The 27,177-nt window shown below is 36.6% G+C and overlaps 3 protein-coding genes across 7 annotated transcripts; all 3 read right to left on the bottom strand.

Moving 5' to 3' along the window:
- Window positions 1–3,493: 3,493 nt before the first annotated feature.
- On the bottom strand, window positions 3,494–7,304 carry LOC102716258 (probable WRKY transcription factor 56). Its single transcript, XM_006662878.3, has 2 exons — window positions 6,720–7,304; window positions 3,494–4,035 (listed from the first exon to the last, which is right to left on the bottom strand). Exons 1-2 carry the CDS (start codon window positions 7,166–7,168, stop codon window positions 3,771–3,773), a joined length of 714 nt encoding a protein of 237 aa, XP_006662941.1. The 5' UTR covers window positions 7,169–7,304; the 3' UTR covers window positions 3,494–3,770.
- Window positions 7,305–18,696: 11,392 nt separating this feature from the next.
- Window positions 18,697–20,127, bottom strand: LOC107305202. Of its 5 annotated transcripts, none has more exons than XR_001551350.1 (4): window positions 19,950–20,127; window positions 19,832–19,869; window positions 19,607–19,659; window positions 18,697–19,238 (listed from the first exon to the last, which is right to left on the bottom strand). XR_001551350.1 is itself a non-coding variant. In XM_015842031.1 (4 exons), the coding sequence occupies exons 1-4, from the start codon at window positions 20,107–20,109 to the stop codon at window positions 19,098–19,100; spliced, it is 438 nt and encodes a 145-aa protein (XP_015697517.1). In that variant the 5' UTR covers window positions 20,110–20,127; the 3' UTR covers window positions 18,697–19,097. The 5 variants fall into 5 exon arrangements, 2 of the variants coding, with proteins under 2 accessions (XP_015697517.1, XP_015697518.1); XR_005812816.1 differs by having other exon boundaries at window positions 19,832–19,865; XM_015842031.1 differs by having other exon boundaries at window positions 19,607–19,705.
- Window positions 20,128–20,411: 284 nt separating this feature from the next.
- On the bottom strand, window positions 20,412–23,606 carry LOC102717749 (ABC transporter I family member 11, chloroplastic). The gene is made up of 10 exons (XM_006663396.3): window positions 23,415–23,606; window positions 22,904–22,983; window positions 22,776–22,827; window positions 22,562–22,695; window positions 22,330–22,444; window positions 22,098–22,184; window positions 21,941–21,989; window positions 21,576–21,660; window positions 20,974–21,104; window positions 20,412–20,887 (listed from the first exon to the last, which is right to left on the bottom strand). Exons 1-9 carry the CDS (start codon window positions 23,562–23,564, stop codon window positions 21,026–21,028), a joined length of 831 nt encoding a protein of 276 aa, XP_006663459.2. The 5' UTR covers window positions 23,565–23,606; the 3' UTR covers window positions 20,412–20,887; window positions 20,974–21,025.
- Between the last annotated feature and the right edge of the window lie 3,571 nt (window positions 23,607–27,177).

Here is a 27,177-nt window from a genome sequence, read left to right as displayed (position 1 = left end):
TAGAACGCGCCCTGTGTCGCGCAGGCAGCAGGCAGCAGTTGCTAGTTGGGGTCCTGGGGATTTTTTTAATTTTAGCTTTAAACATATTTATAAAAAAGGAAAGGAAAATAAACCAGCATATATCATAAAATGGTAGATTTGAAAATTTTGATTGGTCTATTTAGCAACAAACTGAATGACTGATTAAGTTTTGTTGCTTGATAATGCTTTGTGTGACTTATGTTTTTGTTATGTGCATATTTGGAACTGTTGGAACAGGATTTATAGGTACAACCCAAGTGCTAAGGAACAATTAAAAAATTATTATTGGTATTCTTTAAATTCCTTTTGTCATTCTTTGTATTAATTTGTCTCAAATACTAATATATTGTTGCTCTTTATTTGGCACTGGTACATTATTCATACATGAATGCTCCTCTCCTTTAGCTCTAGTGACTAGTGTTGAAACTTTATATTGCTAAGGTAATTTTTAATGTTTGCTTGTATGTTTGCGAATAGATTGTGTTTGTATGTTAAAAATTGTTGGCTTCTCTGTCTAATTACAATCTTATATTATCATGTCATTGAAAGAATAATGATTTTTATCTAATATTGTAATTAGTCACGTGCCATACTTTATTTTTCGTTCATCCTCCTCCACTAGATGTATGTCCTAGTCATACATATTTAGTAGTTGTCATCGTTTATAGTTGGGTTTTGCTTAGATATATTATTTTGTTGTTGTAGTATTGCCGCTAATTCGGTTGATGGAAGCCTAGCTTGTGATGTTCATCTATATTCGTAATACAAATTTAGATTGCTCATTCTAATATCTTACTTGTATTCTCAATTTGCTTGCAGAAGATAGCCTTCTTGATTAGGGGCCTGCTTGGAGGAGCTTAAGATTTTGAGAAGCGGCTTGTGAGAAGTCAGCTTCTCAGAATCTGGAAAAGCTGGATTTCCCAACTTCTGGCTTCTAGTTCACTTTCTGGATTCTGGCACTTTAGATTCTCATAAGCCGAGTGCTATTTGGTAAAGCTTCTGACTTCTAGAGATTTTGTGAGAAGCTCCAGTTTCTAGAATCTCCCCCAAACAGACCCTAGATCAACCAAGTTACCATATAATTGATAACCAATGGAATGGTGGTGTATTGATTGCGAGAGGTTTGATCGATTTGGTTAGTCTTTGGGATCATTCATCACCGTAGAGTCTCCACAACGATCTTTTTGTCCCTTTCGAAAGATCGGGACCCTAGTTACTCATCACCGAGGCTCTACACATAAGCCCCAAGAAAATTGTCATCAACCCTGTCCTGATAATTGCTAGTGGCCTTGGCCTAACCGGGGCTATTGCCACCCTTATATATGAGCATCCTTTTAATTAAAACTAGGGACGATTCTAGAGTGAAATAGATCAATGCCACTCATTTATTTTTTAGTGTTTTGAACTAAGTTTAGACTGTTGAGGGTATCTGAATTTGGATTTAGGGGATAAATATACGGTGAAAATTGATAAACTCTAGCTAAAATTTTTTCTAAGAGGAATCCCCCCTAGGTACGAGTAGCTCCGCCCTTGATTACAACTAAACTTTTTGTGTGGAACAAAAAAAATAAAGCTAACTGGATAGTGTTTATGTTTGGAGGCTGGTAACCAAACTTAATCGATATATATATATATATATATATATATATATATATATATATATATATATATATATATATATATATATATATATATGCACACCCTCATAGAATAAGCTATTCTATGCCCCTCTTCCCTCACAAGGCCTAAACCCACCTCCCACCTCCTTCTAAGGGTCCAAAACATCTCTCCTAATTTGGTCAAAGCTCTTCCACGTTGGTCAAATATGTCATTTGGCCTTCCTCCACATCTCACATTTGTCCAGTCCCGTCTGTCTGAAAAGTAGAGTAACATGAAGACAAAAATACAGTAACATGCCTTATAAAACACAGTAACAACATTATGACAGATCTATTTTTTCAAATCATATTTTTTAATCACTATGGTGAAAACGGTTTTAAAAAATAATATAAGACACATGAGATATTGCTCTTTAAAGATTAGAAATACAACCTTGTATCTCTCCCACATGTATTAATTGTATTGTAGCAATAGTATACAGTCACACCTCGTGTTACTGTCCTTCGATCATGATGTTATTATACTTATATCACGACGTTACTGTAATTATGCAGTAACAACGCACGTGTTACTACACTTATATCATTATGTTATATTCACATTTTATAGTAACATGGCATTATTGCTACATAGAATGTATAGCGTTACTGTAACTATTGCCATAACATTAGTGTATACTAATACAAATCCTATAGATATTTCTTAAGATTCTAAAATTTAAACAATTTTATCTCTCACCTCATATATTATTTTTTAAAAATGTTTCTACCGAATTGTTAGAAAAAAGTGCTTTAAAAAGTAGATTCTTCATGGGTATGTTTCGACGTTGTTACTGTGAATTAGTTATCGTGTTACTGTATTTTTTTCTTCGTGTTACTGCCGAATTCCTAGGAGACGAGGAGTGGCTTAGATAGACAAGAGGGGAAGCCCATAAGGGGTTGACCCACGTGGAGAACTCTTTGACCAACCTTTAATTATGGTGAGGATTATTTTTAGGCCTAGTAAAGAGGGCTGGGAGGTGGGATGGACCTTGAGAGGCCTTAGAAGAGAGGGAAGTGTAGAATAGCTTATACTAAGGGGGTGCACGCCTATTAGTCTTGCTCTATGATATATATAAAAGAACGTTAATTTAATCGTTTGTCTTGCTGCGCTTTTTTGTGGGATTAATCGAAGGTTAGACATGGCAGGTTGTTTAGGAAATTAAACATTACTGCCGGTACGAGCTCCATTCGCTAGTGCATGCTGGTGTATCTCACATTACTCTAAATTGCAGAAGTCAGTTGAAAACACAAGATTGTTGCAATTAATTGGGTCCAGGCTACTCGGCTCGAGGGTGCCTAGATAGGTGGCAATTCACTGAGATCGATCTTCAATATATCAAGTACGAATGTACGTAGAAATCATGAATTAATATATATTCATGCAAGGAGGGATGGCACTGTAAATGGGCTTGATTATGGGCAGAGAAACGAATTAGAGGGAGTTGCGATGGATTTAGATATATATACTCTCTACTTTCTGCAGGCACCTAGATCTATGTTTATTTTAATTACTGAATGTATTATATGTATGTGCATCGATCTTTCGCTAGCCATATAATCCCTGGAAATTTATGGCAATTCATGCAAGTTTAGTTAACACGTATATACATAGTGTTTATCGTTTCTCTCTGAAAACAAGGCTCTCCAGGCCTCACACACGACAACTATGAATTTCGCTACCTATTTGTTAACACAGTAGTATATCTGTATATATGGGAGAGGGTATCTCTAGCTGTGTGGGTGTGTGAGAGAGAGAGAGAGAGATCATATATATAACCCTGCATCTTGAGCTTGCTACTGCACTGAATCGATATATCATGCTTATTATTATTATTATTATTATTCACTAGCTAGTTTTCTCTTACAGCACGTACTGCACCTCATCGATCTCTAAGGTTAATGTACAAAATTAACAAAGCCTCTTAATTCCTTTCTAAATTTCCACCCATGGATATATGCATGCACTGCATATACACATGAGAAGATTGGCATTTGGCATGCATTGATCATGTACATGTGAAATACATCTGTTGTTGCGTATGATATGACGAATATCTGCTAATTAATCGAGAGAGAGAACTGAAGCAGCTACTGGAAGAGGTGTGTGGAATGAGCAGCAGCAGCAGGTGAGGATGAAGAGGAAGGGAGGAAGAGAGGATGAGGTGAGGCGGAGGAGGCGGTGGAGGAGTAGATGTGCATCTGGGTGAGGATGTGCTCGAAGTTGTCGTTGGACTTCTCGATGGGGTGCGTGTGCGTGCCCTCGTACGTGGTCACCACCACCGCCTCGTCCCGCGACAGCCGCTGCACCTGCTTCTTCACGTTGCACCCTTGGTGCGTGCACCGGTAGTAGCTCCTGCATCCCCCCACGCATTTGCATGCATGCACCCTCGCGTTAGATTCCATATATATACATTGATTCATCAAGAAAGAATATAATTACTGCAAATATATAATGCAGATATATGTAGTATGAAGGGTCTGTTCCTCTTTTAAAAATATAAAGGATGTGCTGAGTTGCAAATCATGCATGCATGCAGTTCTTCGTCGCTGAGAATCTTGTCTAACTGATTTTTTTAAGGGGTTGTTTGGATTCAAGGACTTTTGTTTATTTCTTCTCACATCGAATGTTTAGACGTTAATTCGAATTATTAAATATAGACTGACAACAAAACTAATTGCACAAATAAAGGTTATTTCATTAGACAAATTTTTTAAGTCTAATTAATCTAGGATTAGCAAATGTTTACTGTGGCATCACAATTCGCTAATCATGGACTAATTAGGCTCAATAGATTCGTCTCGCGAAATAGTCCAGAGTATGAGATGTGTTTTATTAATAGTCTATATTTAATACTTCTAATTAGTGTCCAACATTTGATATGACAGGGACTTAAAAAAAATCCCTGGAAGCAAACATGGTCTTAATTTGTGGTACATATATTATGCACCCATTTTCTCCTAAAGAGATATGGAAGCCAGGTTGCCAGAACCTTTTTAGATAACTAAGAATATTTATATATTCATGAATATGATAGTTTACTTTCTTTCTTTGCAAGTAAGCTCAAATTCAGTTTTCTTTCTTTGTCACAACGTGTCTGTTCAATTTCCCTTACAAGAGTTCAATGGTTGTTTAATAACCATATGTATAACGGTGGATGTGCCGTGAGTAAACTTAGATTTTTTAACTCCCATATAGTTAAATCAAACGGTTATAAAAAAACGTGTAACAGTGGCCATAAAGAAATCAACTGGACAGGATGTTTGTCCACACGATTGTGCACCGACCTAACCTTTTATCATTCTTTGATTTAAATTAATTATAGTTGTGTTTATCAGGCGGATCAGGATACGAAGTTTCGGGTGCTGATTACCTTCTTCTTCCCCTACCCTCTCTCTCATTTTTTATGGAGGATCCAGTATGAGGGGGGCTGGAGCCCCACGCTGACATTTATGATCTAGTATGAAAAACTTTGAGCTTGAGCAAGATCCTAAATATCTAAGATTTCTAATTTAATTTTAGGTTTAGCCCAACAGACTGTGAGAAATTTTGCACGGCACACATTAGTAGTTGATAGGTGTTTAACAGGTTTACCTGTATGCATGTTAAATTTAAGTAATTTTTTTCTAAAATAAAAGGAGGCATACCATTTTAAAAGGAACCGAATTTATCTCGTTGGATAATCGTTTCATTGGAAGCAATTTGCTTTTTAGATAATGAAAGATGCATCCCTGGCTTTTGCACAAATACAGTCAAAAGTTGTTTTTTTTTAAAAAAAAGGAGTTGTTGGATATTCCCCAACATGCAAAAAATTGAGTAGAACCAATGGGAAGGGTCTAGTAAAAATTGGAAGTAATATTCCTGTTGAAAATAATGATACGAAAACATAGATCACTGCAGTTTATGTCCAAGAGCATATTTATGCACGTCTTTGCAATTCTTCGTGCATGTTGAGTGTCTCCAAAATATTTGCCAAAAAAAATGTCGCCAAAATTTTTCAGAAAAGAGAAGAAAAGAAAGAACGATGTCATTGGTGTCAAAAGAGAAGGGAAAAAAAAAGAACAATGCTATGGAGTGATCAAGATTTCTCTAATATATGTAAGCACAGCCAATTTTGATCACAGAAATGACAGGGGACCAATGCCATGGTAAAGTCGTAATTAAGGTGCAGAACTTTTAAGCAAATTCTCTTTCTTGGATATACACCTTTCTATTATATATTTCCTTATCTGTGTGTGTGTAATTTACTCATAAATAACATATGAAATATTTAAGACTCCCTCAGTTGTTGGTCAGGCACTTCTAGCAAATAGTAACATTTTATGGTTGACCATTAATTAACTAACTAATTCTGGTCACAAACCAGACGAAACTACGTACGACCTACCCGTTGTTTCGAGCTCTGGAATTAATTAAGCTCACAGTGAGCACACACCTTCAAACTTTGTTCTCTAGGGAGCATATAAAGATGGTGACTGAATTAGAATGATAATAGCACACACATATATACAGATTAATAGATAATGTTAATTCGATGGAAACAACGGTGGATGGTCATCCAAGTTATTGCCGGTCAAAGTCGATCGCCATCGGTTCTTCTATTTATTGAATGGATCGATGCCCACCAAAATCATGTGAAACTATTAGTCTTTTTCATCTAGATGATGAGGATGAGATATGTCATTATCACATGTAAGTAAGCAAACCACTAGCAGAGCTTGGAAGATTCATTGGGACTCCATCTCACCTACTTTCTCTCTTAACCCCTACTGAAAAGCATCCATCGGATTACACTCTAAACCAATAATTAAAAAGAAGCAACACCCCAGAAAGATCATCACAACATCAAGAATTGAAACAGCATCCATCCCAGAAAGAAAACCTCAATGGAGAACATCTAATTAGCTTTTGCGTAATTAATAGTAAATTCAAGATCAATCAATTGATCGATGGTGCATGCAGATAGGTAGAGAGAAGTGATCATGGATAGAAAAATATTGCAGAGAATTAATCCATGGATGATGATGTTAATTAGTTACCTTGGGAACTTGTTGTTCTTGACGGCCTTCTGGCCGTACTTCCTCCACCGGTAGCCGTCGTCGAGGATGTCGACCTGGCTGCGCGTCTGGAACGCGAACCGCGGCCGCCGCTCCTTCTTCTCCCCGTTCTTCCTCCCTGCTGCTCCGGCGACGGCGCCGCCCTGCAGCCTGTCGCCGTCACCCGCTGCGTCGACTCCGGCAGACAACTCCTCCTGGCCGCCGCCGCCGCCGTCCACGTCGTCCTTGGAGTTGGACAGCGACGACGAGGACCCCATGAACAAGCCATGGCCCAGGGAGGTTCCACCGCCGCCGTTGCCGCCTGCCTGTAGTCCATGGTGGTGGCGGTGGTCATGGCCGCCGCCCGTGCCCGCGGAAGAGCTCATGAAGTGGTAGGAGCTGGAGGTAGACGACGACGGCTGCGTCGCAAAGAGTATCGGGAAGTTCTCCATCGATCGATCAAACCTGCAGCAGCTGCACACGCTAGCTTCTGCTTCTGCTTGAGATCGAGCTCTTGATCAGCAATATAGTAGCTAGCTGGTCGAGGAGAGTTAGAGAGAGAGAGCGAGGAGAAGGAGGCTGAAAGAGTTTCACAAGTTACAGCCAGGGTTATATAGGGGTTAATTACAAAGCTCTCGCTAAACTAAATGACCTCGTAATTAATACTTTTCTGTCTTCTTCTTCTTCTTCTTCTTCTTTTCACTTTGACCAACAAAGGCGGCTTCCTGCGCTTGCTATGTACCACACAAATCGTACGTGCCATCACAGAAGAAAGAGAGAGAGAGTGAGAGAGATGACTTTAGAGAGAGAGAGAGAGCTGGGTCACTTGGTGTGTGTGTGGTTATCGTAAACGGCACGGAATTTCATGCTGGATTTGGACAAGGAACAGTAGGTGGCTGTCACATGCTTAACCATGCCAGTATCTATGCCCTCCTCCAACCCTCTGGCTTAATTGACTTGTCCATGCATGCTTCCTGCAATTTGTATGATACCCTAGCTAGATAGAAACATATATGTTGACACATGCGTGAGTGCATGCATGCCATTGACCAATTGATTAATTAATTCCTAGGATTTAGTTCAATTTTGGGATGAATTAGCTAGTAACCTAGCTTACATGCAAGAACAAAATTCTACATCAGTTCAAGTGTGTGCTGAATTTTATCATCATGGCTCCCCTGATGTATATGCAATTTAATTAGTTAGATACTCCCTCTCTATCACCAAAGACTTTATTTTTTTCCTCCATCTCATATTCCAAATCAATACAAAGCTAAAAAGACTAAAATACCTTTTATTTTATTAACTGTAATGAATTTTTTCTTCACTTTTAAACTCCAATACATTTGTATTACTTTACCAAGCTACAATTCATTTATTCGGCACTTTATCGAACTCTTAGTACATGAATTGTTTTAAAATATGAAGTCTTTGTTGGATGGATAAAAGGGGCAAAAACTAGGTCTTCTTGGGACCAAGAAGAGGGAGTATCAAGGAGAGTGTTCAAAATGGAATTTTGTTTTGTAAAAGATGACGGCAGAGAATAAAGGTAGAACAAATGCATGCATGTGGGGAATCCAATAAATGCGACAAAATCAATGGCCTCATAAATTAAATTAAGTCTTATGTACATTTGAGATCAGTTTTCTATGGTTTCCATGGTGAACTATTCCCTCCGCTCTCCCGACATAATTAAATGACGTTTTAGACAAGAAAATAGGCTAAAGTATTTGTCTAAAATGACAAATAAAGATGACCGGAGGTAATAATAGCTAGCACCGATAAGATAATGTCTTAACTAGCTTTGTCAGTAATCTAGAAATTTATGACCATATTCTCATGAACGAAAATTTGTATAGATCGATGTCCTAACTTTTAGAGGCATTGAATTTTTCTCTTAGAATTACATATAAAATAAACAGATTTTAAATAAATATACAATAGCTATGACCATCACACTACACATAATCTAATCAACTATTAGAAAGGTAACTTGGGTAAGAAGCTTAGGTTAATTATATATATTTTGAGTTTCCAACACATGTCAAAGCCAAAACGTTAAGGTTGACTGGCAAAGGCACATTTAAATTTCTTAGAAACTTCGATAGAACTTGGATCGTTTGCAGAATCTCTGCGTTCTCACATGCCGTCGAATCGTACCAGACAAATAAAATTTGATCCATCGATTACTGTCGCTGTTGACGTCCAAGATTATTTCCGGCACTTGATATATTCCCGGCAAATAGTTCGCCATTAACTTCATTTTATTGCCGGCAGTTAATTAAGTGCCATGAATACTAGGTCATACTGACAACACATGCATATATACACATAATTAATTAACTTGGCCTATCACTGTTAATTCATTAGTACTAAAGTATAGGTAGTAGTACGTACGTTCATTCTTAACTTGTCCGTGAGACATATATATAGTATATAAAATATAGAGAAAACCACATTTCTCCGGAACACGGACAGAGCAAGATAGAATTCAAGTTTGGGGATGTAAATGCAGAACTAGTCCAAGTCGTCGTACGTGCCGGCCGTACGCTTTGCTCAGCAAACGACACTTAGGGTGTGTTTAGTTTGCAAAAGCAAAAATTTTTGCGGTTATATCGAATGTTTGACCGAATGCCAGAAGGAGATTTTGGACACGAATGAAAATTCGAATTTCATGGCTTGCCTAGGCGAAACCGTAAGACGAATCTTTTGAGCCTAATTAATCCGTCATTAGCACATGTGGATTACTGTAGAATTTATGGCTAACCATGCACTAAATAGGCTCAAAAGATTCATCTCACGATTTCTTCCATAATTATACAATTAGTTTTTGGTTTCATCTATGTTTAATGGTTTCTTTATGTGTTTAAAGATTCGATGTGAAGTTTTGAGAACAAAACGGGGCCTTAGCCGTGTCTCGTGTTATACCGATCTTCGCATGCATTTCAATGACTATCGAGTGATGACCAGAATATTTAGTCCATCCGTTCCAAAATATAAATATTTTTCCGTTGCTTGGCATAAACTAAGAAAATATTAAAAGATTTATCTTAACTCGCTTTAGTAATTAATTTTTGATTTAATTAGATTAATTTTTCTAAGTATCGGATTGGTTTTGGAATCATTAAAATGATTAAAGCATGTTAATCAAAGAAATGCTTATATTGTAAGACAAACTATAAATTCTAAAAATACTTATATTTTAAACCATAGAAAGTAGTTACTAGTTTTAAGACATAAGTAGTAGTTAGTAGTTCTTTGTTTCAGTCATACTAGTACCCATAACACGTTATTTAGTGTGTGTACCTAACAACGTGTATGGATGGTGGTATACTGTTCAATCACATCATCATGTACGTATGCTATGATATAGAAAGCTAGCTTGGCTGCTTAGAGATATGTCTGACGCTGTTTATTTTTTATACGCGTTTAATCATTTATCTTATTTAAAATTTTTTATTAAATATGTAAAGTTATATATATGCATAAAAATATATTTAACAATACACGAAATGATATAAAAATAATTAATAATTAAGTAAATTTTTTAAATAAGAAGAATAGTCAAACCTGTATAAAAAAATCAACGGTGTCAAACATTTAGGGACGGAGACAGTATTAGATTCATGATCAAAATATGTCTTGCATGCGTTGATGAATAGTGACCGCCGGCCTGTATTGCATGCATCAGGTTGATGTACGTGTGTACCGTATCTTGACTTGGAACATGTCTCGGTGCATGCATGTGGAAGAACTAGCTAGGGACGTACGTATAAGATGGGCAGAGAAAAGGAGATGAAGCAGTGTGCTGCCACCTGTGAATAATTCTAAGTGTCATCGTCAAACCATGCACATGCGCTTGGTGGCTACGGTAGCCCTAGATTCCGATACCTAAATGCATGCCATGGCATGGTGGCATGTGCCATGGCGGCTAAGATTAAGTGTAGTCAAGGATATTATATATATTTATTAGGGCAAGTTTAATGGTACGTCAAGCCCTTGTAGAGACTCTTAGGTACGTCAAGGGTTAGTTTCATAAAATACTTGATACAACAACTGAGATAGTTATATGCTTTTGGAATTAACCAATCGCTAATCAATTCTTTTATATTCAAAAATCAATCTTAGGATCTTTCTCCCCAACCCCTAACTCTCTATGGGCTCCAACCACCCTGCTATCCGTGTTTGACATGGCAACCTCTGCTATATCAGCCCCTCTGATTATTGCCGGCCGGACTCCACTGCATCCTTCTCTATTTTGGTGCCTCTAGTCACTCACCCTTACCATACTAAAATATAGATTGGCATCTAAGACACGAGATCAACTTGATCCTAACCTTTGTCGCTCACCTTACTAGATTTTCAACCTTGGAAACTGGATATAGAAAAGTGACGGCTGCGGTTGTGGCATGCTTTGCCTCAATCTTGGCACCCCTATTCCCCTTATTGTCTGCCAAGCCAAATTCGCAAGCTTAAGCTAGTCCACAACTCGATTTTGATGGCCCCAAAGTCCAACAGTGACCTAGGATGACGTGGTGACAAGGGGCATAGTGTCAGTGTCCTAATGACTTAACAAAGACAAGATGATGTTTGGCATGTCCTTCATGAAGCCTACCAACAACTAAATTCACAATCTTGAGCTAGCTAGTCTACTATTAGATCTTGATGGACTCTCTAGTCGAACCCTTTCCTACGATAAGGTGGTGACTAGGGCCAAAGTAGCCCTTGACAGAGACAAGGTGGTGTATGTGTGGCTTGTTGCTACATACCACTAATTAGTTTTTCGATCTTTCTTTTTATCTTACACGTGGACAGTGGTTTCATTACCTTGCCGTGTTGAATCTTGCATTATATCAAATATTGCATTAGGATTCAATATTTGGTGAATAATTAACATCCATATGGCAGTTTATAGGGCTAGCTATATATAGAATGTCTTTGCACATGCATGCGTTTGCATTGATATGATACTATGGGTAGAGTTCATGTAGTACTTGATGATGGTCGGCCGCCAACTGGTTAATTTTTTAGTTTAACCTAGACAAAAAGGAAAACTTGTTAACTTTACAGTATTAATTTGCATGTGAGATGCCTTAATATAGTATAAATGTATTACTTTTAATTCAAAATGATATTTGTGAGATACTCGTACATGGGGTATTCTTAATTTGTACATATTCATATAGCGAAGGGGGTACCGTACGAAAAAGACAACATTATCCTGTACTGGTTCGGTTAGAGTTTGGTTACATCTGGATTGTATGCTGAGATTGCTGCACTCTATGTATTCGGATCGGGTAGGCCTTGATCTTATCATATTATGTCTCTAATTGTAACCCTGTCCCCCTGAATTAATCTTATCAGATTAGGGGGACATGGGTTCACCCTGAATTAATCAATCCAATTTTGGTTTAATAAGCACGGACACACTGTGTATCTATTGACTCCTCTACGGTGACTCTTTGGGTGGTAGTGGAAGATTGGGCAACTATATATAGCAAATCAAGCAGAGACACGTAGATCTAATCCAATGGTGCCGGTCCAAAACCGTTTTGTTTGAATATTAGGCCAAGCTCAAGAAACATGTGAATTGTGCTCTTTAAACTTTATCTCATTTCATGCATGCACCCGAGAGTTTCACGTGATGAAAAAAATGAAACATGCATGATATTGGCTCCATATATGTACGTTCGGGTACTCAACGTGAAAGTGAAAGGAAACCAAGGTTGAATTCGTACAAGAGAGAAAACTAAATTGAATCAAAGTACAATAGCAATCTTCTTTTATATATATATTTTTTAGACAAAGGTATTTTTTTACCTTATCTCTACATCTAACCAAATATATATAACGTTTTCTAAATTAAGAACTTAGAGTCTTAAATACTACTCAACACTATAACTACCAGAATATGTGTTCTTTTGCAATATATATAAATCAACCAGTTATATCATATACATGAATTATATATTTAAGCTACATTAGTTTGATAGTCAAAGCATGGGCACATAATTTCATGAGCAATGACGTCGATTGAACCGTCTGGAGGGTATAAGGCCACCTCAGATAGCATACTATTTCTAAACATTCTAAAAGATAACTTCTTTAATAGTCTAGCTCTTAGCAAGTAGCTCATAATATAAATGACTCTACAAGTCATTCTCACTTGACATTAAAATATGTGCAAGAGACTATTTCTTCATTAAGAGATAGCTTTTATCTATCTTCTATTAAAAAATTGTATAGTACATCTTATACATAGCTTAGAGATATTCATTGGAGGTGGCCTAACAATAATCTTTTTTGTTATTGTTTCAACCCCATCGATTTTTCACTCGAATTTTAATTGACCAAATTTAATTAGCCCACATAAATCAGAAATAATTGATAGGATATCAATTATAATATAGTAAAAAAGGTTATAGTAATTCATATATATCAACATAATATAGTTATTTAATTTTTTAATTAGTTATCTCTTTGCCATATATAAGACGACTGAGTAGACGAAAGATGGAAGAAACAACAGAGACGAACATTGCTAAATACCATTGTTCGTTCGTACACACGTATCCTCTGTTGTCCCCTAGTTGCCATATTGGTAAACACAGTTAATTTTTAAGTCTACCTTTGATTCTTCTCAAAAAAAAAAGTCTACGTTGGATCATTTTTCTTATTCAAAAATTTATATAATTATTTATTATTTGTTATGATTTAATTTATTACTAAAGAAATATTTTGAGAATAACCTGTAATTTTGTATATTTGCATGAAAATTTTGAAGAAGACAAATGGTTAAATATAGATTAAAAGTAAACGCCTGAAATAAAAAATGGAGTATATGTCTTGTGGGTGTGGTAACAATAAGAGACTTATAGTCTCCAATCCGACGAGTAAAATTTTGTATGACCTAAGAAAAAAAAAATCTAGAATCAAAGTACATGGTCTACCCAAGTAACTAAGCAATCAACCATCACGTTCGCCATCTATGTGATTAAGGCACTTAGTTTCCAAAAACTTTTCCCAAAAACATCACATTGAATCATTAGATATCTAAATTAAGCATTAAATATATATGGATATTAAAACTAATTACACAGTTATGGGGGAAATCGTGAGATGGATCTTTTTAGCCTAATTAGTACATAATTAGCCATAAGTTCTATAGTAACCAACATATGCTAATGACGGATTAATTAGACTCAAAAGATTCGTCTCACGGTTTCCAGGCGAAATCTGAAATTTGTTTTGTAATTAAACTACGTTTAATACTTCAAATATATGACCGTACGCGTTGGTGTGACCTTCCACCCAAATTTTTTTTTGTGAACTAAACATGGCCTAAACTAGCTAGCTACATATTTGACCACATGGACTAAAAGATCGATCAATATATTCTGGACATCCGTACAAATTAAAGCAGGGATGTCTCCCTCATGGCGATGGAAAAATTTACATGCATGCATGCACATTTTCATTTGGATGACTAGGGTTGCCACTGACTTCTTCCTGCAGCCAGGGACGATCGATGATGCTTCCTAATTCAGCTTGCCCTTCTTTTCCAGAGCTAAAATACAGAATATATCCGTCCATAGATTCTTGGAAGGATTAGTCGATTAGTGGATTGCTACGGGAAAAATTAGCAAGGCAACAATTAATTGTCACATCCTGATGAGTTTTTCACGACTACCTTAATTAATGAATACCATGGTTTACGAAAATTATACATTACAACAAGTATATAGACAAGAGGAACATTCGTACGTAATGGCTGGTTAGCGTATGTTTATAACTTTGGTGTCGGTGCTAGTTGTAATGTTGAGCTCAGACGACTAATAGCTCTTACAATAATCGACTAATTGTATATACTTAAATGGCTATCGCTGGTGGAGGTAACAAACTAATAGTGGTGGAGTCTAGACAGCCGCCCGACCTGCTCGGGAGATAGTTCCTCCATGGTATAACTTAAACCACAAAGTTTATGATAACTATAGGTCTCTTTTATCTGGTCAAGTGCAACATATTAATTGTGCTTACCTTCACCGTTTGAATAAAAAAATAGGAGGGCGATATAAAATGCTTTTTATTACAAAAATTAGGGCGTATGGATCAATTGGAGTAGAAATGAGTTGTGGTTTTCTTTTTCAACAATTTTGGTGTGGTTATGAGGCGAGGAATTATTCCGAGAAGGGTTTGATTTAATGTTATAGGAAGACTAGTGTGCATATAGTATTAAGCCGCGTTCATTTGGAGGGGAGGTGGGTTAGTTATCAGGCGCAAAAAATGTAGTAATAGATTAGTACATGACTAATTAATTAATTAATAATTATTAAAAAATATAAAATAGATTAATATGATTTTTTCAAAACATATTTCCTATAGAAAATTTTCGTAAAAAATATACCGTTTAGCGATTCGAGAAACGTGCATGCAGAAAAAGAGGGGATTAGATATCTAACTTGGGTGGCCGAACACAGCCTTAAATGTAACAACAGCCTATATATTCTCCCCCTGGGCGGTTTGCTCGATCGTATCCAGATTCTAACATACGCAGTTAATTTGGCTTGTCCAACATTTGTTGGTGTACGTACAGCTGATCGATGCAGGCCTTTGTGGGGAATTCTTTAGATATGAATACCCACAAATTAGCGAAATTGATCAAATAATATAGGTTCATTCCATGTCTTTTATAGTCTCAAATGGTAGTCTATCTCTTCTACTTATTTTTCACTTAATTAATGTCCAGGGGTGGTTGTTTTGTATAGAGTGAGGTAGGATATAACTTTTCAGATTATGCATTTTAAAATTAGATTATGGTCCGTTTGGCACAGCTCCGACTTCCAACTCCAATTTAACTGGAGCCGGAGTTGTGCCAAACGGTACAGATTCTAATTTTTTTAGAGCGAAGTTGGCGGAGCTACTCCTGAAAAATGAACTATAGGGGTGGAGTTGGATTTTTGCTGCTCCACAGCTCCACTCCACGCCAAAAGACCCACTACCCTTTATTATTGTAATTACTTGAATCTGCCACTCATACTACTATATATTATTAGTAAATATTTATATTATGTGTTAACTATCATATAGTATTTTATAACATATAGTTATGTTGTTGAAGTTTAAAAGAAAAATAATCAGTATTTAATTAAATGAAAAGAAACATAATTAAATTATGGTTTAATCATGACTACACATAACTCGCAAGGGCTATTATTGTCAATCTACTTCATATTCTCTCCTTTAGGAGTTCTGGAGCAGACCAAGCTAGCCAAACAATTTTGATCTACTCTTCGGTTCCCATAGGAGCAGCTCTCACTGTAGTTAGAGTTTGGAGCTAGGATCTGAAGTTTAGAGCCCTACCAAACGGGCCCTTAGATTAGGTATTGTTCCACCTTTCCGGCCCAAAAAAACCTATATATGAGCATATATCATTCATATAGTGTTATTTTACTTTGGTGTCTATATATTTATTCTAATTAATGTACTGAAGTTAAAGTAGATTATTACTTTCACGGTGTGCTTTCGCATGATATTTTAGATTTTTTTATAAAAAAATATTGTGCATCACACTCTTCTGTTGCAATTTTAAACCTAAACTAAAAATACGCTACGACTTGTTCACCCTGACTTAATCTAAAACTGAGCAAATATGGTTGCATCCCTGAGTTTTGTTGATATAATAATGGTGGACCTTTTGTTGGCGTGAACCTCTATTAGCTAGATAATTATATTTCCATCCATTTGCATTCTATACAAACTCATTGTTAATTTACAATTTGGTGGCTACAATGTGTGTACTAATCTATACCTCAATTAACTCAAAATGTAGCTTTCTCTCCCAAGCTGAGCCGCCTGAGGCCATGTTCGGTTATTCCCTATTCGGTTATTCATTAAGAGGGAAAAATTAGGGAGGATTGAGGGGGAATAATTTCATACCAATAAATCCCTTCCTAATCCCTTTAAATTCACTTGCGATTGGAATTAACCCAACAAGGCATAACTGGTAACCTTTCACCTGACCGCCATTAACCTGTATAAAAAGCCGAGATAATTAACAGCATCATGCAACTTAGTCCAAATAAATCATTTTCAAAAAGATAATACAATAGTAATAAGTCCATGCATTTGCATTGAGCAAAAATATACTCCATTAATTTTATAATGTAAGACTTTTCAGCAATATACCTAGATTTAATCTATCGATCAATGTACTCTATTTGTTTTTTTATTTAACGTCATTGACTTTTAGATCCACGTTGACCGTTTGTCTTATTAAAAGTCATGCTTAAAGTTTCTTTAGTAATAAATCAAATAATCTCTAGGTAATAATAATTATATATTTTTTAGAATAAATTAAATAGTCAAACGTAGACTCGAAAGTCAATAGCATTAAATAAAAAAAAGTGAAGGAAGTATTGGTTGTATATATGTATGCCTAAATTCATTAGGATATATATGAATTTAGGTAAACTAGAAAGTTTTACATTATGAAAGTTAAGAACACTAATATGTAAGGGGATATATTTATATATAATAGAGGGTATTAATTTAAATACCTGGACAATCCAGTCCAGTGTCTTTGATTCTTGGTGGTGCTCACTCTCTTACTGTGTTGACAATAGCTCCTACAAGACACACGTCTAGGTACAGCCATCAATCATGCACATGTGGTGTCAAAAACTCCAATTTTCCATGGTTGAAACATTCAAATTGTAGCCATGCATGGTCTATGGGAGATTGTTAAATTACTGTATCCAGATTGGAAAATAGATGTACAATGGATTAGTATCCGTTGAACAATAGAAGCCAAAACCAACTATCTATTTTAGCAGGAGAGGGTGTTTAATAGACAAACGGTAAACGAGGGTGATTGTTTGGGTGTTTTATTAAAAAATCGAAATGACATATATATTTACAGACAAAAAATAATTTATGAATAAAAAAATTATATACATATTCTTAGTAATATAAAAGCCAATGCTGCAAATTAAACTTCGGTGAACCCCAAATTTAAGGTTTTAAATTCAAATTTTGACCTATAAACATAAGCACCAATGAAAAGATGAGGTGATATCTTGACCGAATTCATTAGAAAGACGGGTCAGTAGTTTTGTAGGAATCGTACAAGAATCGTAAAGTTAATTTAAAACAAGAATCGCATGCACACCGGGTTCCTATTTCATACTATCAATGCTGTTCGATACAAATCCAAGGCTATGATCATCTGAACCATGGTTCACTATGGTATTGTATATTTGGATCTAAGCCATTTGCACAAAGAAGAACGATGGGCATGAACTATGAAATCCCTAACGTGCAGACTAGTTGTGCTTATGATATATTAGAGTGGTGTAAAGACCTACTTGATGTGGGTTAACTGTGTATATTTCTGGGGTTTTTTTAATCTCAAAACCACTTGGTTAAAAGTCGTGAGATGGTTCGCTTAACCAATACGCCAGTTCCGAGACAAAATCTAGTGAACTGATCTTGCATGAATGAAAAGTCGCAGCTTTTTCTCAATCCTCGTGAAGAATATGGTTGTGTATCTAAATTGAATTTGACAGCACAATGGTATTGTACCAATCGAGAGAACAGTAATTTCATAAAGAAGAAATAGAGTTAACTGAAAATTGCCATGGACAGGCTTTAATTAGGTAAGATTAACTAATTAATTAATTAAAATTCCGATCATGGACAATCTATTCAAAAGCATATTCGAATTGAAAACCAGAGTGGTTTCTCTATATCAAAGAGGTAAAGTGTACACATGCCCATGGACCCATCTACACCATGAACAAATCATAGGTTAAAAAGCCAGCCTTCCAATATTTGGCTAATCTGTTCTCAAAAAAAAAATATTTGGCTAATCTCACATATCCATATTAAGTGTTAGCCTAGAAAAATCTTGACATTTATGCATATATGTACTGTGTCAACGACACCTATTTTTGGATTCTCTCTCTTTTTCCGTTGTGCTAAAAATGTCGCATCGCAGTATATATTAATTTGGAATCAGTAACATCCAGACAACAAATAATTCTGGCAGAACAGGACAGAGACAAAAATGTTAGGAACCAGCTGCAGCTGGTATATGGAAATTTCACCAAGACATTTGTTTTTGCCATGCACCTCTCTCTAGATCTCTCTCTCTTGTTTCTTTCATCATAGACTGGAAATTGTTGGCACCCTGACATGGTTGTGTTGGAATAGTAAAATTATCTGGTCTAAGCTAGGCATAAAGCAAGGATCAAAGTGTCATTGTCGCCCAGATATGCCAGTGTTCATCTTTGCCATTGTTTTAGTCGACCATGCTAATTAAGTAGATCCTGCATATGATCTTGTGGAATTGTATACGTGCTTGCTCCGATCCATATGTAGGTCTCATCGACTTGGAGAAAGGTGCTTAATTTGTCGATGATCAGGAACCTGCAGATCTTGTGTTCTGTTTGATTTGTCGTTGGTTTGTCCAGCTACTTGGGTTTGTTCCAAGGTCATGGCCTTTGAATTGTGTGTCCCTGTCAACTTTGGAAGATTTCAAATCACACACCGTTCCAAGTGTTGGCTATGTGAAGTTTTTTGTAGGTAAATCCCATATAACTGAAAATAAATTCTTCTGATTTCACAATCTAAACTCCATCCACGTCGATAGTAGATGAAAAGTCTCACATGTTGCAATTGGAATTTGTATATCCAGATTCATTCACAGAATCCCTTACATTCAAGGACGGAGGTTGTACTAGATGAATCCTAAGCATGAAAAAGATGCACGTAATGTGACCAAAGTAATATTGCAAGTATGAAAGTAAGAATTTTTACAAAAATATACGAAAAAGGACTATGAAATTTCCCCCCAAAAAAAGCAGACAGGAGTTTATAGACATGCATTCTACCTTCAGAAGTTCAGAGTCACCATTGGTATCTCCTCTCAGAAAGCCCAGGTCACCTAAATATAGCTGCATGAGTGATGAGTGATGACGGCATATGCAAAACTGATGAACAGCCAGGAGGAAGCAGCAAAGTGAAAAAAAAAAAACATAAATTAGACCAACTGGTAGATGGTCCTTTCATGATGGAAAAACTGAGACATCAATCCAGAGAGAATGACCCCAACCTACCCAAATCCTTCCAACCTTGTCACCTTCCTGGAGCCTTCCTGCAGGGAACCTTAGCTGATCAGCAGATGCCAAGAGAGATGATTTATCAAAAGATTACTGGCTCTCTGAAATGACATACCTTGGATAAGATCAGCTTGTTTAGCATTTTGCATCCTTGACTTGTTCTTTGCATACAAAGCTCCCTTCCCTTCTGGCAGGTGGTGACAGGGACTCCAACACGTGTGGTTTACAAAGGTTGGAATATGAGAATAAAGGGGGTGAGCTGTGAAAGTGACCATTGTAGTCTAGAAGGGATGGAAAAGTGCTCATGCTCTGCATTGAGAATGCATATGCTGTTATACATGTGTGGTCCACAAGTAGAGTAAATGCAATTTGCAGTTCAACAGAAATGTCAATTATTGTTATAAAAACACGTTATATACAGGATTTGAGAATAGTATAAATGAATTCACAGTGGGAACAGAATTTGTTGACCACACTGAGCCTATTGTCCTGGATTATAGTGGACATATTTGATGTTATAACATCCATAAACATCGTTGCATGAACAAGACATTTCAACATCAAACTTCACAAAATGGAGGAAAATAGGGAATATAAGGGTTTAAGAATTATTTGGTATTACATAGAACAGGACAAAGAAATTTGGAAGACAGGAGGCTGTAAATATGCAAATGAAATAGTCAGGCAGTGAATGAACTTTCCAATGTTTTGTAACAGTAACACAATCGGTTAGCTCCTCTTCAATATAAATGTCAGCGATACTTTCAGTATAATTTTGCTCCAAATTCAAAATTATACAGGGCTTTTATATGAACTTTGCATTCTTTTGAACAACCTTGTCCCCGAGCAACAGCTTATGCAGTGCAGTTCCAGTTCTGAACGTGTGGAATTCAGCATCCTGGCTGACTGGCTCCTTACCCTTACCCAGGCATAGGCATGAATGATACATTCTTCTACATTTCAGCAGTCGAAATTAGGAGTAACACCAATGGTTTCCATTGAGGTTTGGCACAAATGCTTGGCCTGGCAATTCTCAGATCGTACAAGTCGTACCTGTGACCAAACAATTTATTGTAACTATCAAAAGATATTACTAACATAACATAAGTCTACAGATACAGCTGTCAAGTTGACCGTACCTGATCTGGAGACTGCTAGTAAATACTGCCAGCAGGATTAATAAAAGCATTCCTACACAGGTAAAGATTCTTCCTTCAAAACTCCTCCCATTTCCATTCTCCATGAGCGGTCCACCAGCGGATACAATTCCCTACAAAATGTTTTCAAGGCATTCCAAAACTTATAGTCAAGATGAATGGTATAGAACAGTGTCTGCTTTTAGCTGAATGTAAATGAATAATCCAACAAAATGTATTGTGGAATACCCAATTGTGATTCTGATGAGCATAAAGGAAGAACATTTCTTTCTAAAGTAGGGGCAAACAAACTGCTACTCCCTCTGTCCCAAAATAAGCCAAACTTTTGACCATTTGTGTTCAGCGTTTGACCATCCGTCTTATTTGAAAAAATTTTAAGAAATTGAAAAAAAATTAGTCACACATAAAATACTATTCATGAATTATCATTTAATAAAAACAAAAATATTAATCGTAAATTTTTTTTGAATAAGACGAAGCTTTAAACATTGTAGCTAAAAAGTGAAGGATTGGTTTATTTTGGGACGGAGGGAGTAGAAGGTGGATAAAAACAATAACATTTTCTTCTATGTGGAGTTTATTACCTTAGGTCATGACTTACAGCCAGTATTGTATGATCCTTCTTTAGGTCCTTCAGAAGATTCACAACATCAGCACGAGCTTTCCAATCTGATATTGTGGGGAAATATTTGATAAGCACCAGCCACAGTTATATACTACCTTTGTAATAATACTTGTCTATCAACAAATGACTCAGATTACAATATACCATTTAACTCTGTTACACAAAAAAAATAACAAATACTCTTTGTTACAAACAATGTCATTTCAAATATCAAAATATGACCTTTAAATTTATCTAATAATTTTGAAACATTTTAAGAAATGCCTGTTTGGAAACAGACCAAGAGTTAGAATAATGCTTCAGTATAGGCACTAAATCACATACCAAGACCAGCAAGAGGCTCATCAAGCAATAATAGATCAGGAGTTTGGACCTGCAAAATTATAAGATTAATAAAGGTACCACACTAAGTGGCATATTTCTTTCAAAAAATGAAACAAAAAAACTATTGTTGTTAATAACAAGCCACCACAAAAAATACCAGTTGTATTGCCAAAGCAAGTCGTCGCTTAAACCCACCACTTAGAGATTGTGGGTCTTCTTCCAATGAAATGCCATTCAGACCAACCTAGTATGTTACACAGAGCACAAATTATCTTAGGGATAAATTATTCGTGTTTCAAACAAGGAACTCATTTAACACTGGAAAGTATGATATATGTTCTATGAGGTACAAATCGAAATCCTAAAAAACATTAGAAGGATAGTCATACTGAGTTAATGGCATTTTGGAGTTTTGAAGCTAGTTTCTCCCTGAAAAGAAAGTCTGTATTTTGCTGTGGCCATCCAAAAGTAATTTCTTCAAGCACAGTATCCGCTAAGAAGTACCTGGAATGAGATAAGTAAATGATCTTATTGTTTGATGGAACAGTTTGAACATTTAAATTGATGGTACACATTCTTACTCAGTTTACTTTATTTAACAGTGAATGTGGCAACACAAACCTCTCAGGAAACTGAAATACAATGCCAGCTCTTTGAGCAGTCAATAATTCTGGTGGGCTCACAGGATTTCCACTGTCATTGTACTTCTGTATGCAAATCGTCCCGTTGGTAGGTTCCGATAGACCCGCCAAAAGCTAAGAAATCAAGCTATATCTTTAAGATGGAAGATGAGAAAGGGAGTTAAACAATGGCAATGCAGTGTTTTGATGCAAACCTGCAAAAGAGTGGTTTTCCCACTCCCACTCCGTCCGAAAAGTAAGCCAAAACTGCACAAGCATGGAACACTCAGAAAAACAATTAAAACCATAAATAGCTCTACAGTAACACAAAAATTGAGCATACCTTTTCTCCCGAAGAGAGAGGCTAATTTCATTCAACAAGTTTTGCTCGGTTCCTGGAGGTCGATAGCTAACTCTTCTGACCTAAAAGAAACAATGTTTACAACATTTCACAATTGATTAAAGATGGTAAAAATGTATACACAGAGCAGCATATCGCATGCATGCTAGAGAATCTACATAATTAGTAGAGCCGCGATAGCTCAAAGGGAGGAAACTAGTTCAAATGGCGGACCGACTTGTAAAATTGTGACGAACAATCCTCAAGAGCATCAATTTCTCTTTTTTATCACTCAGTCATTTCCTCCCTCCCTAACACAAACGCGTTTGCTTAAGCTCTGCTCATGCTATCAACCATCAAACTGCAAAATATACATTGTAACGAACTAGACACTAAACAGTGGAGATAGAATTTTGTCAGCACCAAATCTTGTTCCATGAGAATTGTTCGCGCTGTCCGAAACTGTCAATGGATAAGGTTTGGGGAAAAAAAATACAGAGAGAGAATCTTTCACCTCCAATTGGGAGTACCCTGCCGAAACTGAGATCCTCCCGGACTGACAGCTCCGAGAAAACCTCCTCCTGGAACCCACGCTCCGCCTCGCCGGACACGGCGCAAGCGGCGGCGAGAACGCGGTGGTCGCCGCCGCCGCCACCGCCTTCATGGCAAAGCCGCCGAGCTGCGGCGACGGCAGGGCGGCGCCGAGGGACACTGCAGCGCAGGGTCAGGGCCGGGGACAGAGGGGCGGGCCGCACCCACCGCCAGGGGACGCAGGGGCGTGCGGCGTCCGCGGTGGTGGCGGCGGCGGCGAGTGCGGTTTGGTGGAGCAGCGGAGCGACCCGGCGAGGTGATCCGGGTTGGGCCTTTTAGTGGGCTGCCCAGCCCAGCCCAACCCATGGGCTGAACTGGGCAGAAGTTTAATCGGCTGAAATGTGAGTCCTTAAATGGGCCATCAATCTCCGGCCCTGGGATTGTTATCTTTCTTCTGTCTATAATGAAAAGACAGCTTCAAACGGGCCTTTGTGCATTATCATTTCTGTATTATTGTAACTACTAAATACGATTGGTAGCACAAGAGCAAGTTTAATATTAAAACCAACTACTAGTTACAAGGGCGTCCACAACGTATGCCAACAGTGTTCATTATAACTTTATATAGGCTGCTTTACAATTGTGAAAAAGATATTAGGAAATGAAATAGAATGAATATACTGACTACCCATATGAATTAAAATGCATTATGTTTGATAGAACTATTAGATGTGATTTATTTATTAGGGTATGGGCCCTAACTTACGTCCATGCCCTAAGCTTGTTAATTAGAGCAAACATGTATAATAAGTTAGCTACTTAGTAACAAGGTTGACTTCATTATTTTTCTCTTATCTCTTTCTCTTATTTATGTATTTAATACATATCTTACAGCATGCGTAAAGTTAGATCTTACATTAGAACCAATAAACTTTACTTTTCATTTTCTCTCTTTTTTAGATAAGCTTATATTTGGCTTATAGGCCGCCATTATACTTGTTATGAGGGCAAGTATCATGGAAGGCTACAAGACAACTACAAGAACGCGTAGAGAATGAGATAAAATAAAAATAAGAAGTGTTGACACTGATGCCAATGTTAGCTTTACGATGCTTTAACATAAAGACATTAAATATATAAGTGAGAGTAAGAGATAGGAGAAAAAAATAGAAAAATTAACTTTATAGCTAATCTATTAAGGCAAGTATATGCTGGCAATAATCTAATGTGGAGGATGGAGGGAATTCAAAATAAGTGGAGTTGTCTCTCATGTAAGAGCTAACTCTACACATACATCAAAATAAATGCATTAAATTCATAGATGTGAGAAAGAGTAAGGAGACAAAAATTCGAGCCAACATTATAGATAATCTATTAAATGTGTTGACTCTAGTATAAGCTTATTACTGGTTGTTGGTGGTACTATTAAACTTGCGGGTTAATTGGATCCATTCTATTACTATTCGACTAATTGGAAGATGCCATTATAATTTTCGAATTATTTGAGATATGTCACATCGTACCCTTTTGTGCGTTTAGAGAACTTTTGAATCAAATTGCCCTCTGCACTTCAAAAAATCTTCTGGAGAGAGTGGTGAACAACATGGAGGACAATATGGTCCAAAACTATTTTAAAGTGCACCAAAGGATACGTAGTAGCATATATCAAATAGTTGAGAAATTGTAATGGCATCATTCTAATTAGTTAAATAGTACTAGTATTTTTTAGAAAAGACAAATTTATAATGACATGGATCCAATTAACCCAAAACTTGCTCAAGTGTTTGTTGTACTATCAAGTTTAATAATATAGCCAATAATTTGCTATAAGTTCATGCAAGAGAAGTAGCATGTATAATATATTAGCTATACATTGGCTCTATTTTTTTTTTCATATCACTTTCTCTAACTTATGTATTAAATGCATTTATCTAGAAGCATAAATAGAGCTAGTTTTTACATGAGAGTCAATACTCCTTATTTTGTATTTTCTCTCTTCTTTACGTATGCTTATAGTTCGCTATAATAGCCTACAAGCCAATTTAAGCATACCTGAGAGAAGAGAGAGTGAAAAATGTTGAGTATTGGCTCTATGCAAGAGCTATCATGCATTACACATACCCTAATATATAAATATTAAATGCATAAGTGAGAGAAAAAGACAAGAGAAAAAAAATAGTATAGGCAACCTCATAACCAAGCAAGCTATAATATACGAATTTCTCTAATACGAACCTATACCTAAAAGATAACTCCAATCTTAAACTCCAATCTTAGCTTTAATATAGACTTGTAGCTAGCAGTTGACTTTATTATTAAATTTGCTCCAAAGTAGTTGGAGGAATAACCATGTCATCGAGTAAATGCAGTTGTTGGAGTATTTTTCACCTGCTATAAATCAATCACACAATCAAATTTCATTGCTGCCCATCTTGATCACCCATGTGGGAAACTTGGACATGTTCTTGTCAAGGGAACCGATTTCTCCTCTCCCTTTCCTTACTGAACCATCCCCTCTCTGTCAGAAGGTCACCAGTACCGGGGAAGAAAAGCACGGGGACAAGAGGGTACCAACGCCAGTGTCGGAGAAGACGAGGATGTTGACGAGGCATAGGCCGTAGACAGAGAAGATATGAATCTAATACCATGACTCGGTGTGGTTCTAATCGTACAAAATTACAGTGATATATCATCAATCGTACGTAATAATATTTTTTCTTAACATGAAAAATTTGCAATGGTATGAATCCAATTAACTCTTTTATTATAAGGGTTTCTATAAAATAAGAATAAAAACAAATACTATAGCGTTTCTTAAAATATAATGAGTGAAGGGTGGTTATGAGTAAATGAAAAGAAATTGAAATAGAAAGTGATTAATGTTACAATAAAGTAATGTACTATAGTCTCTTATATTGTCGGATTAATTTCAATTTCAAAACCTACTATGGAGGGAGTATTTCGTAAGCGGCATGTATAAGTTGGAACATATAATGTTAAGGCCGCGTTCCCAAGTCCATGTAAGTTATGTAACCTCCTCGTTTTCAACACGCACGTTTCCCGAACTGCTAAACGGTTTATTTTTTAGAAAAAATTTTTATAGAAAAGTTGTTTTAAAAAATCATATTAATCTATTTTATATTTTTTTAATAATTAATAATTAATTAATCATATACTAATCTATTACTACGTTTTTCGTACCGGATAACTAACCTACCTCACAGCTCCAGCCGAGCGCGGCCTAAGTAAAGTGAATAGCAGCAGCATTATTGGATGGATAGAGTAGCTAACTCTAACTACTATACTTTTATTTAATGCATGCCATCCTAATTATCTTAGTCCCTGTTACATCAAACTTCAATTGATATTTATCCATCATACTGTTAACTCAAAAAAGTTATGATCTATCTTGATACTGAGTTGATCACAAACAGACACAAGATCGGTGGATGCAGATGGATGCCCTGGATATATGATTCTTGCTCAGACTCGTCACAAAATCCAAGGGCCGTTGCCTGCATATTAGCCTACAAGATTTCCTTGACCACCAAAAACCAATTAAAATCGGGGTGAGATGAACACGTACGTAGCAAATTAAAGATCACAGAAAAACAAGGCAGGCACGGCCGGTCAGATCCATGTGCTCCTCATCGATGTCGGCTTGGCCTCGCAAAATGCACAAAATGGTTCAGGTAGCAACGGATTGATCAGTGGATATGGCATATCAGATCGTGCATACGTACATT

This window comes from Oryza brachyantha, chromosome 11 (genome assembly GCF_000231095.2).
Source record: "Oryza brachyantha chromosome 11, ObraRS2, whole genome shotgun sequence".
Lineage (NCBI taxonomy): Eukaryota > Viridiplantae > Streptophyta > Magnoliopsida > Poales > Poaceae > Oryza > Oryza brachyantha.
Note: the sequence above shows the minus strand (reverse complement) of the source record. Positions and strands in the feature narration are given on the sequence as shown.

Coding starts and splice junctions, on each gene's coding strand:
- LOC102717749 (XM_006663396.3), bottom strand. CDS start 23,564: ATGAAGGCGGTGGCGGCGGCGGCGACCACCGCGTTCTCGCCGCCGCTT. Junction 21,990..22,097: donor TTGCTTTGGCAATACAACTG/GTATTTTTTGTG, acceptor ATAATTTTGCAG/GTCCAAACTCCTGATCTATT. Junction 21,661..21,940: donor TGAGCCTCTTGCTGGTCTTG/GTATGTGATTTA, acceptor CCACAATATCAG/ATTGGAAAGCTCGTGCTGAT.
- LOC107305202 (XM_015842031.1), bottom strand. CDS start 20,109: ATGGTCACTTTCACAGCTCACCCCCTTTATTCTCATATTCCAACCTTT. Junction 19,870..19,949: donor ACAAGCTGATCTTATCCAAG/GTATGTCATTTC, acceptor GGTTCCCTGCAG/GAAGGCTCCAGGAAGGTGAC. Junction 19,239..19,606: donor GTGACTCTGAACTTCTGAAG/GTAGAATGCATG, acceptor AATCTTCCAAAG/TTGACAGGGACACACAATTC.
- LOC102716258 (XM_006662878.3), bottom strand. CDS start 7,168: ATGGAGAACTTCCCGATACTCTTTGCGACGCAGCCGTCGTCGTCTACC. Junction 4,036..6,719: donor AAGAACAACAAGTTCCCAAG/GTAACTAATTAA, acceptor GGGGGGATGCAG/GAGCTACTACCGGTGCACGC.